General features: G+C 29.8%; 2 protein-coding genes across 3 annotated transcripts; both read right to left on the bottom strand.

Annotated features, from left to right (window-relative positions):
* On the bottom strand, positions 1-3,612 carry LOC143078854 (uncharacterized). Its single transcript, XM_076253860.1, has 4 exons — positions 3,350-3,612; positions 2,564-2,707; positions 2,184-2,365; positions 1-1,494 (listed from the first exon to the last, which is right to left on the bottom strand). The coding sequence occupies exons 1-3, from the start codon at positions 3,578-3,580 to the stop codon at positions 2,195-2,197; spliced, it is 546 nt and encodes a 181-aa protein (XP_076109975.1). The 5' UTR covers positions 3,581-3,612; the 3' UTR covers positions 1-1,494; positions 2,184-2,194.
* Positions 3,613-4,910: 1,298 nt separating this feature from the next.
* Positions 4,911-8,111, bottom strand: LOC143078853 (uncharacterized). 2 transcript variants are annotated; one of them, XM_076253857.1, is made up of 4 exons: positions 7,154-8,111; positions 6,883-6,972; positions 6,615-6,687; positions 4,911-6,309 (listed from the first exon to the last, which is right to left on the bottom strand). In XM_076253857.1, exons 1-4 carry the CDS (start codon positions 7,475-7,477, stop codon positions 6,137-6,139), a joined length of 660 nt encoding a protein of 219 aa, XP_076109972.1. In that variant the 5' UTR covers positions 7,478-8,111; the 3' UTR covers positions 4,911-6,136. The 2 variants fall into 2 exon arrangements, with proteins under 2 accessions (XP_076109972.1, XP_076109974.1); XM_076253859.1 differs by having other exon boundaries at positions 4,911-6,095.
* Between the last annotated feature and the right edge of the window lie 5,476 nt (positions 8,112-13,587).

The following is a 13,587-nucleotide window of genomic DNA, read 5'->3' as shown; positions in this document are numbered from 1 at the left end:
ATAATTATATAATATTTTATTTCATGTAAATAAATATATGATTTTATAATAAAATATATCAACATATTTAAGTTTTATCCGTTTGCTATCAACCTGGGGAAGTGAAATACATAGGGCAATGGGGAGTAGCATGGTAAAATGGCGACTTTAACTTAAAAACCCCAATGAAAATACATAACTTTAAAACCCAAATGGACCTTCAAACAAACTTCAAACATAATGACAATAGGACAATGGGGAATAACACCTTCAAACATTAAGGCAATAGGACAATGGGGAATAACACCTTCAAACATAGGACAATGTGAAATAACACCTTCGAACATTAGAACAATGGGGAATAGCACCTTCAAACATTAGAACAATGGGGAATAACACCTTCAAACATTATGTCAATGGGGAATAACACCTTCAAATGGGGAATAACACCTTCAAACACACCAGTGAAATACATTGGACAATGGGGAATAACACCTTCAAACACGATGAAAATATTACAAATAAATTTTAGATTAAAATATAAGAGACATATTCTTTGGTAAATTAAACACAATTATGAAAATGGGGAATTACACCTTCAAACGCACCAGTGAAATACATTGTGCAATGGGGAAAAAGACCTTCAAACACGATGAAAATATTACAAATAAATTTCTTAAATTTTAGATTAAAATATATGAGACATATTCTTTGGTAAATTAAACACGTGAAAATCGCATGTTTAATATTTTCCTTAGGGAATAACACCTTCAAATGGGGAATAACACCTTCAAACACACCAGTGAAATACATTGGACAATGGGGAATAACACCTTCAAACACGATGAAAATATTACAAATAAATTTTAGATTAAAATATAAGAGACATATTCTTTGGTAAATTAAACACAATTATGAAAATGGGGAATTACACCTTCAAACGCACCAGTGAAATACATTGTGCAATGGGGAAAAAGACCTTCAAACACGATGAAAATATTACAAATAAATTTCTTAAATTTTAGATTAAAATATATGAGACATATTCTTTGGTAAATTAAACACGTGAAAATCGCATGTTTAATATTTTCCTTAAAATATCGGAAAAGTTCTCCCTATTGAACGAAAGTCCGAGTGAATTTAAAACAGACCCTGGGACGTTCTTTAAATGAATGAATATCTCTTCAGATGTGAAATGGCTGCATTCCCTTATCATTTTATTTAATTGATATCTTTGATCAAAAATTTCCTCGGCAGCATTAAACACATCTAATTCGGCAAATCCAGGATTTAAAACAAATTGAAAGTCTGCATAATCCATAAAAATAATTAAAATTGGTGAGGGAATTTTACAAAAAAAATCTCTCATTTGAATATCACATTTTGTTGTTAATTTATTATAAATACATGCAACAGATAAAGTTCTTAATGAAGGTGGAGCTGACCGCTTTCGTTTTTCACTCAGTGTCTTTTTTTCTACTTCTTCTCCCATTGTCCTTTTTCTGTTCTGATTGGCTAAAAGAAATAAATAAGATACATAAACTCTAGTAAAATAGTTTTCACATCATAAATCTACAGATACATGCATGAAAACAAATGAACAAAGTGCGACACCTGTATTAAGAAATTGGATTTCATAATGGAGATTTCTAAAATAAATGAAAAGGATGAATTGAGTAGTGCAAATGTGGAAGAATATTCACTTAAAATGACAGATGAGCATGATTACAATTTTATCAATATGGATACAGCTGAAATCAGTGACCAGTTTCCACAACTGCACTGGCTTGGTGCAAAGATGAAAATTGTCGGATTGTTATTCTGTTCGATAACTCTAGCAGTTATATTAATAAATGGGCCATTAAACAGTGAAAATGATCCTCCATTCATATCTGATGATGTTAAACGAAACAGTAGCGGAAACGATTTATTTTGTAATAAAATGGACACTTTTGCTTTATCTGAAGATATTTTTGTAAATACATGTATATTGAATAGTGAACTGTTTGTATTATTGAGAAATGATCCTCTTAGAAATGAGATCGCTTTAAATCAAAGGCAATGGTTTTATCTTAAAGCGAGTATTTCACATATTGATAAATCAATCTTTGATTGGAAAAATGTTGCTAAGTTATAAATGATTTCTATCCTAACTATTGTATATAAGAACATATTAGAAACAGAATAAAAATTTGATCACTTACTGGTGTTATCTTCACTCGCCATCTTCAACTGCTTCAGAAAGTATGAATCCAGCTCCAGCTGTTTTCTTTTTCTTCTTTAGCCCCTTGAACGGGCCAGATTCTGCTGCAACAATCACCTTTCTGACGTCCGACTCTGACACTCCCGCCTCCTCATCGCTATCGCTGATAGCAATCACCTTTCTCTAAAATAAGAATATCATAATATAGAAAATCATCTTAAAATTTTAAAGTTATTTCAATGTTTTCAATTTTTTTTTTTTTTTTTTTTTTTTTTCTTTTTATGGTACATTTAATTGGATAATTACTTTAAATTCATAAACTTGAAAATTATAACTACTTATTTTGATTTACATAGAAAAAAAAAACAAAAGTTGTTTTACCTTTCTTTTCAAAGTAACTTTTTTTACTTCTTCTTCTTCTACTTCTTCTTCTTCTTCTTCTTCTTCTTCTTCTTCTTCTTCTTCTTCTTCTTCTTCTTCCTCTTCAACAACTATAACCTTCTTTTTCCTGCTAGGTTTTTGCAGCTAAAAAAATTAATATATAATAAAAACAATTGAACGTGTAAGAAATCATATAAATCAACGTTTGCTGTGGGAAAGAAATTCGTATTTATTAGCGGTTGAGAAATTTACCTAGAAACAAAAATGTTGAAATATCTGCAACTGAACGTTTATCAAAACATTTTTTACTTGCTATCAATAACTTTGAAAATTAATACTAACAGTGGTGAAATCAACCCAGAAACAAGTGAAATATCTGCAGCTGAACGCAAGCCGCTTGTAAATACTCTCTATCAATAACTTACTTTTAACTAAAACGTTTGTTGTATATTAAACCTATAAAGTATATATTTATGTTCAATTATTTGCTGTTGAAGGATAATTAGAACGTTTATCATATAGTTTTTACTCGCTTTCAATAACTTTGAAAATTATGTGTACTTACTAGCAGTAGTGAAATTTACGAAAAAACATATAAGGTGAAACATCTGCAGCTGGTGCTTTTATTAAACACTCGCAATATCTTACTTTAAAATAATTTTGTAGATCGCTCCTATTTCTTAGAGAATAAAATATATATCACGCTCAACTATTTGCTGCTGAACGATAATAATTTAGCTATATGTTCATGTAAATATTTACTGCTAAATATTAGAAATCACTAACCTGTTTTTTTATTTCTGCCTCAGCTTTTAAAAGAACTGGCTTCAGATTGCATAGCTCTTTAAACTCATCAGTCCCAAGAGTTATGCTTCTGCTACTTGTTAAACTGCCTATGTGGATATAAACATATCCCTTGTACGGTGTAACCGCAATGTTCTTCTTTCTTCCAAAATTCAACTCAGCCCGCTCTACTTCTCCACCAAATCCCCTCATGTACTCAACCTGGTTCATCATTTTTATCGCTTTATGATAGAATTGAGTGTACCGCGTTAATAAAGGAATAAAGCTTCCGTTTCATTAAATTATGAATAATAGTTTCCAACACTTATTTACTCCTAAAGGCTCACCAACCTTCCATTATCCATGTTACACCATTTTATTAATTCATATGTAATTTCAGTGTAGATCTGTCCCGATCGCGATTTTTCATGTCAGATTGATCTCCAATATTGCGGCAGTATTTGGATAATACACCTTCTGTTTACATTAAATCTTAGTTCATCAGTTTAAATATAAAGTGTTTATCACCTTTCAAATTTGAAAAGTGATCATTACTCAATAAATTTTGATTGTTTTTATTTAAGATCAATTATATATTATAGATTTGTTCGAACCGGATTTTGATGGTTATTTTTTACATCTCATTACTATTTTTTCTCTCTATATATAATTTTTCCTTCATTAAAACAAAACCTATTTTCTTTTCTTTTCTTTGGATCATATTTTCAATGGTAAATCGAGTTGGATTTTGACGATTATTTTTACATCTCATTACTATCTCCTTTTTTTTTTCTCTCTCTCTCTCGCTCTAATTTTTTTCATCGTTAAAACACCTTTTTTCTTTTCTTTGGATCATAGTTTCAATGGTGAATCCTATCTCCTTTTTCTCTCTCTCTATTTTTTCCTTCGTTAGAACATAAGCGACTTTTTTCTTTTCTTTGGATCATCTTTTCTTTGGATCATATTTTCAATGGTGGATCATATCTCCTTTTTCTCTCTCTCTCTATTTTTCCCCCTACATGCTACTTTTTTCTTTTCTTTTCTTTGGATCGTAGTTAATTGTTTTGCTCATGACTTTTTTGCAGCTAGCTAATTTTTCCCATGTGTAAATATTTCATTTGATAAGATTTGAGATTGAAGCTTGTGGATTACCATCTTTTATAATTAATAGTTGATAAAAATGTTTTAAGCAAAGTTTTTGTTTTGCAAATTTCTAGATATGCTCTTTTCTTTTCTTTGGATCATTGTAAATGGTGAATCTTGTTTTGTTCATGACTTTTTTTTCAGCTAGCTTCTTTTTTCCTGTGTAAATATTTCATTTTCTTGACAAGATTTGAGATTGAAGCTTGTGGTTTGACCTCTTTGAAGAGTTGTCTCATCAGCAATTAAACCATATTTCTTTTATAATTAATAAATTTAAAGTAGATAAAAATTAATTAAGCAAAGTTTTTGTTTGCAAATTTCTAGATGATATACAAATGGTGTCAACTGGTAATCATCCACATTGATTGGGGTAGCAATGCAGTGGGAAAAGTTTAAGAAAAGTCTAATTTATTAACACATATCAAATACAAATACTTTATTCCATGAAACAACATAGTAAGTTTCAAAACAAATCAAGTTTTCTGCACTATTTATATAACAATTGTAAATAATATAAACAAGAGAACTATCAAATGAAATTTGGTTATAAAAAACTTACATCATTTGTAATGCACCATTTTTTTCACATAAAACATGTTATAGAAAGCACCATGACAGCGGTTACAAATCAAGAATTTTTATATATTTATCTCTAGGTTTAACTTAATCATATAGCACTATAAAAAGTAATAAAAACAAAAGAAAAAAAGTTTAAGCAAACACAATATGATAAAATATGCGATAATATGTTGTAATTAAATTTGGATGCTGTAAATTCTCATATGAAAAAATTCCAAAGATGAAAATGATGATAAAGTAAACATAAAAACAAAAAGTTCTCCAAACATTATATACATATATATATTATTTACATATATACAATAATACCAATCATATTTGTTTTTTAATTTAATTTATTTCTATTACAAAACTAAACATATGTAAATGGAAAACTAAAAAGAATAATTTAATGAAAGGAATAGATTAATAATGAACTTTAATACCAGAGAAAGTAGATTATTTAATGAAAAGAATAGATTTATAATGAAATTTATGGTTTGAATGAGCATGAAACATATAAACTAAGGTGAATTTATAAAAACAAACTACATGTATACTACTATTTACAATATAATAAAATGAGAGTAGAGAAATGCGAGTATAATCAAAATCTTTTCTTTAATTAAAATAAAGTGTAACTAATCCAAATAAATCAAATGAAAGAAAATTGAAAAGTTTTGGTGATATAATTTTTCATAATATAAGTAGATTTGTAGAATACATCCTCATCAGTGATTATTAAAATTTAGATAACAGTGTATAAATAAGTTTATAAAATTTAGAAAAAAGATTATAAAATTTAGAAAAAAAAAATAAAAAAAATATAAAATTTAGAAAAAAAATTTAAAAAATTTCATAAAATTTAAAAGTTTAGAAAATTAATCATAGGTTAGTCTCTGTGGCCGAATAGATATCCTGTTTGATCTTCTCAATATTCTTGGTGGTTGTTGTTGTGCTGGGGCTACTCGTCTGTTATTTTCACGTGGTGGAAAAAAATAATTTATAATTTCTTGAAGCCTTTCATAAATTGCGATGAGGATATATTCTACAAATTAAAAAGTAGTAAATACAGAGATAGATATTAACTTAAACAGTTTTTTTTGGTGTATTAACAAAATCTGCAATTTCTATTTCGGATAGTGAATCTGCATCGACATTGAAGGAGAATTGGTGTTGGCGGAAATTGGTTTTTGCAGTTCTCTTCTTTTTGCAGATGCAAAATAACATCAGCGACAAGAGCATAACACATGCTAGAGATGCTGTAAAGATAAATTTGAATATGTCACTTACTTTAAAAATTATAAAATATATTGATATATATAAATAGATTAGACCATTGGTTTTTCTGTTTGAATTGTCTTTATAGCTTACTGTTTGGTGTGAGCTTTTGCTCTGTGTTGAAGGTCATACTTTGATCTATAATACATTGGCACTCATACCGCATCTTTTTCTTATTTATAAATAAGTGTTTTTATTAGAACATGTATATATTTTTATTTTATTTATTTATTTTATTTTTATATTGTTTGTCAATCAAATAAATAAATTAAATTTAGATACTTACCAAAAATCATTATAAGAATGATCTTAATATTATCTAGACCCTTGTCTTCCTCCTGTGCATGTGGTGTTGACTTCTGAAATAAAGAAATAAAATCATGTATTTCATGAAAATGTTGATATTAAAAAATCTTATCCTTCACATTTTAATTTGTTTTTAAGCACTATACTATAGAGAATACAAATTGACTCGTTCATGTACATGTATTTCCTAATAAAAATAGAAAACAAAACGGACGTTTTAATTAAAAAAATATCAGATAAATGCTTACCAGTTGTTTATCAGTGGTGCCGATTGACAATGTGGATCCTGGTGTTACTCTTGTTGCTGCTGTTGTTGTTGTAGAAGCTATGACTCCATTCTGTAAAAAAAAATATACATAATGTAAGAAATGTTTTACACAATAAAATTAATAAATAATATATAAGATCTGCTCATAGTTTAGGTTGTTTCTAGTCACTTTACATATAGAGACAATACTACGTGATTACTTTAAAGCTCTTATTATTCTGTTATTCTTTTCTAATTTCCTATATACTTACATCACAATGTATACCATTAACAATTGTTATTGTTTCTGGTGCTGCTAAAACATTGCTGCATTTAGAATTTCCTTGTTTGATCTCAATTGAATGCAGGTCTCTATTATTTGCAAGGTCCAATTGTCCGGCAACAAAAAATCTTTCGAATACGACTTTCTTTACATCTAGTCGGATTCTGGTGTTGTAGAGCCCTGCTCCAGTCCATCTGCAATGGAGAGTATCCCCCTCCACTGTGCATACATCTCTCAATTCATGCGAGCATGAAACAGCTGACATTGTGAAACAAATGATGATGAATATAAACATGGTGTTGATGGGTGACATTATGCAAATATTTTGAGGAATTAAATACCCGGATGAGAAATAAAAACAATAGTCTAATTAGGGAATAAATTAGGGGTAATTAATTCCGTGATATATGGTTGGGATAAGAGTGGTAGATGGATAAGGTTTAATTAATGTTTGAGTATGGATTGTTTTAATAAATAATAATAATAGTTTTTACAATATACGCTAGGGTTAGGGTTAATTAATATATTTTCAATTCTTATTCATTTTTTGTTACAAATGAAACTTAAAAGTTTTATAAAATTTCTTCTCTCAACGCGAAGTCATTTAATCTTCTATTTTTTCAGTTTTACTTTTAACTTCTTTATCCAAAATATTAACAATTTAAATTGTCTATATGTTAAATGCGATGGAAAATAAATCAAAACATTCTTTTATAAGTGAAAAAACAAAATTTTCATTTAATATTATACAACAGTTATATTATGTAATTTTCTTGACGTCTGCAAAATGCAACGTGTGAAAAAATCAAAACAGTCTTTTATATTTCTACAAATTTTAAAATCCAATATTTTGATATTATTCAACAAATATATTATACAATTTTGCTAGCGGGAACAAATTTTTGTCAACGTGGCAAAAATATTTGCTGCTGCCACACAATATATACTACTCCTATACCTCTAGCCAATGCAGAAAAAGTAAACGCATAACAATACGCACATTAAAATTCAGTTCAAGAGAAGTCCGAGTCTGATGTCAGAAGATTTAACCAAAGAAAATAAACAAAATGACAATAATACATAAATAACAACAGACTACTAGCAGTTAACTGACATGCCAGCTCCGGACCTCACTTAAACTGATCGAAAAATTATGTCTTCATTATGAATATCAGGCACAATCCTCCCCGTGATGGGTTTAGTATCATACCATCATAACATATATGAGAAGAACATAACCCGTGTCATGCCAACAACTGGTTTATCAAGAATAAATGTGTTTAGTTCCGATGCAAAGACTCTATAAGTGAATCAATATTAACGCCAAAATATGCAATCTTTATTGACCTGACAACAGTATCGTAACTATATCCCTTCTTAATAAGTCTATTTAAAGGTTTTGTTAGCTTCTGAGGTGAATACTGACATTTTTGTGCTTTATAAAGAATATTTCCATAAAATATTGGATGTGAAATACCTGAACGTATAAGAAGTCTGCATGTTGAGCTATATTTACGAATGATGTCCTTATACCGATGATAAAATTTAGTAAATGTTTTGACTAGTTTGTGATATCGAAAACCCTGGTGTAATAATTTTTCAGTAATACATACATTTCTCTCGTTAAAATCTAAAACATTGTTACATACACGAACGAATCGTACAAGTTGAGATATATAAACTCCGTAAGATGGTGACAAGGGAACGTCACCATCTAAAAATGGATAATTAACGATAGGAAATGAGAGATCATCTCTTTTATCATAAATTTTAGTATTAAGCTTTCCGTTTATGATATATATATCAAGATCGAGGAAAGGGCAGTGGTCATTGTTAGTATTAGCTTTATTTAAAGTAAGTTCAACAGGATAAATTTCTTTAGTATACATACTGAAGTCGTCATTATTGAGAGCTAAAATATCATCCAAATATCTAAAAGTATTATTAAATTTGTGTATCGGATGTTGTTTCGATGGGTCTTTGCTGATTTTTGTCATAAATTGTAACTCATAGCAATACAAAAATAGGTCCGCAATAAGTAGTGCACAGTTAGTCCCCATTGGAATTCCGATAACCTGACGATATACGGAATCTCCAAAGCGAACAAAAATGTTATCTAGTAAAAATTCAAGAGCAGATATAGTAACAAAGCATGTCCAATTGACATAGTTTTTTTGTTTATTGCTACTAAAAAATGACCTAAAAGAGTTTGAACATATATATTCACATTCTGACTTTTTAAATGCCCATTCAATTAGGTGTGTGAATTTTTTCTTAATGAGAATGTGAGGCAATGTGGTATATAGGGTAGAAAAATCAAAACTTTGAACAGATTCAAAATCACCAATATAAGCATGCAATTTATCCGACAGAGAGGACTTGCTTTGATCATGCATGATTCCACAACATTCATGACAAAATACACACTAGCCTACAACATCGAGAATGAAGTTTGTAAATCCAAATCATTCATTTACTAACCATGTACGACAAAGAGAACTTCTTATCTTTGTCTGATGACATCGACTTTGATGGTTTAGGAAAATGCTACACAGAGTCTGACACTGCTGAGTTTCAGATGCAGAGTTTGAACCTTTACTTGCCAAAAAGTCTATATATATCCAACGCAATCATAGGTTTGAACGTAGTTTTCAATTTAGACTCGCATATATATATCAGTTGTTCGACCTGTTAGTCAAATGCGTTTTGTTTAAATATACTTTTTTTCACTTTTTTGGTCTTTTGTAAAATGTTGTTTGTGCTGTTTTTAGACCCTTCTACAACGAAATTTGTTTTACATGCACACGTATAAAATTGCGGTTTTTATCCAAGGCAATCATAGGTTTGAACGTAGTTTTCAATTTAGAAGCTAGAGTTAGAGGAGGGGATAAGGTATCTGCCCAATGCTAGGCGGTGTTGTCGTAGAAGTTAGAAAATAAAGTACAGGTTCCAGCCCCGGCACCGGGGAGGAAGTTACGAGTCAAATCTACTCTAACATCGTTAGGTTGATTTTCCAGGCACTTTATATATACATGTATATATATATATTAATATGTCTTCTTTTCTCAGAGTGCTTAAAAAACATAATGAGACCAGATGTGGAATTATTGCCCATAAGCTTACTTTTAATTTCTTTCATTTTTTTGATAAGGTTGTTCCAGCTTTTCACTTTTTTCTAATGAAATTGTTGAACAATTGTTTTGGGTATCTTAGTTCCTAATATACTAATTATCCATAAATTTTCCGTTAGTTATACTGTTCCCAGGTTCAATGGTTCTAAATTATGAACCAAACTTCGAAATATGCTTGACAGTTCACAAATTAATACTCAGTATAAACTCTACGTGTTCAACAGGTGTAGAATGCATGTTTAAATGTATAAAAAAAAAATGTTTGTGTCTATTGGGGGACTTAAAGTCATATTATCCTCCAACTTATATTAAAAAAGTATAAAAATGTTTTAATAACAGAATGATTTATTTTTATTATAAAACACGTGCACATATACCGGTACTATCATTTAAAAAGAAAATCCTGTATGGAATAATAATCTTCAGGAAATTAACTATTATTGAATTATATTTTATCCGTTTTCTAATTCGACGACAGCTCCGTATGCATGCAGTGACACGTCATGTCACCCCTCATGATTAGAAAATCGACAAGTACGCAAGACGAAGGGAAATTTAAATCTTAATGGAAGAAAAGTAAACAAACGTAGAAAGAATGTACTTATCGATTCTAAAAAAGAAAAATAATAATACATAAAACCTTTCATCAACAGTTATAACAAAGTTTAATTAACAAATGGGGACGTATGGAGAATGAAAAAAGATTACCAAACAAACAAGCAAATAAACATCGCTGTGTCATCAACATCATGGTTATGTTTTGATTGTTTATCAAGGTCGCGATCGGTATTTTAAAACCATTATACATGTATAGATTGAAAAATTCTGACGGTACCAGTAACTATATATACCAAATCTGTCAGACGACTATACTTGTAAGAGTTATCGCCGATGTTTCAATTTTTTTTCGTGTCAGCCTGATATCTTGAAAAACAGATCGAGAGAAACTTTAAACAGCAAAATTATCATCAGCAATACAAATCTACAAACAAGTTAAAATGGCAGAAATCGTTGATCGACTTTTACCATCAGGCGTCAAATGGTATCCGCTATTGTTTGTGTCAACTTGGTTTAATTTTTATCGTGATTCGTCAAAATAAAATAAGCGTGATTTGTCGTTATAATTAGAAAAAATATACAAGGAGAAACAGTATTTTATATCATTAACCACTGTATTTGTAGTATTTTATAAAATGAATAAGTATTATATGTATTTTGATAGTCTCTCATAATTCTTTTAAGAATGGCACACACATATATCTAATTGTTTTAACTATGTTTACTGTATATTTAATTAAGGTCTTTCTTAAATGTTTTTTAAATGTTTTTCTAATGTTTTTTCTTTCTTTTTTTTCTTCCAAATGTTTTTGAAATGCCCGCCTCTTGTTTCTTTTGAAGTTATGAAGACCAAATATGGACCATCGATAGACCTCATCATGAAGTATTACCAGATAACATTGTTATGGATTTCATCATCCCCTTAAGAAGTTATATCCCTTTTATTGATTTTTTTTCAACATAGCCCCCCCCCCCCCCCCACTCGTTGTTTTTAAAGATATCATGACCTTGTTAGGAACATCGGTAGATCTCAACATGATGTATTACCATATGAGACTGAATAGGATTTCATCATCCCCTATGAGAGTTATATCCCCTTGAAGCAATTTTTTTTACTTGCATTTTCTCTAAAAGTATTAGAGATAGAATGTATTTGAAAACTGCAACATGTAAAGGAACAGATGGCAATGTTAACAAACATATACAATCATTTTGTTATTAACCCCTATAAGGAGTAAATTCCCTTGAAAAAATATACACAATTTTTGAAAAATTGTATTTGGAGAACCGGAAGTCGTAGAGACTTGGGATCTACACCAATAATATGAAGTTCATGTGACCTTCAATTTACATCCAAAGTCAAAGGTAAAAAAAAAATTACGCTGCAATTTCAAGCTTGCATATTAAGAAAACGATAAGAGATTACTGCATACATTCTGGTATAAAATGATGCTCTCGACGAGCTCTACATTTGATACATTAAGCTAAAAAAATGTCCGGCTGTCTGTTCAATAGTTACAACAACATAATTCTTAAAACTATAGTAGCATGTGTATATCTTTTAAAAGGTAACATATATCAACCTACTATAAACTGCAAAGATGATCAGTAATTCAAGACCAGGTCAATGTCAGGCCATGATGAAATTTAACCTTGACCTTTAAAGTGTACTATGACCTTGACCTAATCACATTTGAAAGGTCAAGTAGTCTTGAGTTGAATGGTGGTAGTCCCGTGTCTCTGCCACTTCCGGTTCTCAAGTTTATTATTGCATCTTATATTTGATGATTCATTGTGACCTTGATGAACCTCCAAATTGTCCCAAATGTTTTTCTACAATGTTGTCCAGTAACTGCAGATCATTTATCACTTACAATATTTGAGATATCTGCTGTCGTTTTAGAGATAATGCAGTTTGCAATTTTGCGAGCGGAGGCATGCATTTCTGAATCAACAACAGATTACCATCTAAAATATTTTAGAAATAGAAGAGGGTAACATAGTTATATGTTTGACCAAATCCTGAAAACATTGCTCGAAAAAAAATCCAATAAATCAATTAAAAATTCTCATGTTCTGCATTGACTTTGTAAGTTGTATGCATAAGTTCTATTTATATAATTGATATTGCGTCATTTTTGGCACTTTGCAAAATGGGGTCATAAGATACTTCATTGAAGGTCTTATGAGCTCTACTCAAAAATGATAATTTCAAATCCCTTTTTCATCCCAGTGGGTATGGTGTGGTCATTTAGTGCAAAACTTCAAACTTCTCAGATGGTCAGGTTGTCGCATATCAAATGAAATTCCAAAAAGCGTACATTTCAAATATCAAATTGACGTCCACAAAAAATAGATGGGGTGGGGTCACTGAGTGTAAAACATAAATTTACTTTTAAGATAAGGTTGTTGTATATCAAATTAAATACATTTGAAATATCAAATTCCTGTCCTGCAAAAATTAGTTGGATGGGGTTATTAAGTGCAAAAATCAAACTTTTAGAAAATGGCGTTGTCGCATATCAAATAAACGATAATCTTTAACAAACAATTGAGATACTAGTTTTATAATTGTATCTTGTTTTAAGCATGTTGTATGGTGATACTTTAATACACTATTGAATCCCAATCTACAATATGATACAGGTTATGTTATTCTCGTTTATTGTATGATGGTATGACGGTATGATACTAAACCTATAACAAGAGGGATTGTCATTGATTCTCATATGAT

The sequence above is a fragment of the Mytilus galloprovincialis genome, chromosome 6 (assembly GCF_965363235.1).
Source record: "Mytilus galloprovincialis chromosome 6, xbMytGall1.hap1.1, whole genome shotgun sequence".
Taxonomy (NCBI): Eukaryota; Metazoa; Mollusca; class Bivalvia; order Mytilida; family Mytilidae; genus Mytilus; species Mytilus galloprovincialis.
This window is presented reverse-complemented; position numbering and strand designations above follow the sequence as displayed.

Excerpts from the sequence above, each read along its gene's own strand:
- LOC143078854 (XM_076253860.1), bottom strand. The coding sequence starts at position 3,580 with ATGATGAACCAGGTTGAGTACATGAGGGGATTTGGTGGAGAAGTAGAG. Across the intron at positions 2,708-3,349 it reads AGGCAGAAATAAAAAAACAG|CTGCAAAAACCTAGCAGGAA; the intron begins GTTAGTGATTTC and ends TAATTTTTTTAG. Across the intron at positions 2,366-2,563 it reads AAGTTACTTTGAAAAGAAAG|AGAAAGGTGATTGCTATCAG; the intron begins GTAAAACAACTT and ends TTCTTATTTTAG.
- LOC143078853 (XM_076253857.1), bottom strand. The coding sequence starts at position 7,477 with ATGTCACCCATCAACACCATGTTTATATTCATCATCATTTGTTTCACA. Across the intron at positions 6,688-6,882 it reads GCACCACTGATAAACAACTG|AAGTCAACACCACATGCACA; the intron begins GTAAGCATTTAT and ends TCTTTATTTCAG. Across the intron at positions 6,310-6,614 it reads CATTCTTATAATGATTTTTG|CATCTCTAGCATGTGTTATG; the intron begins GTAAGTATCTAA and ends TTATCTTTACAG.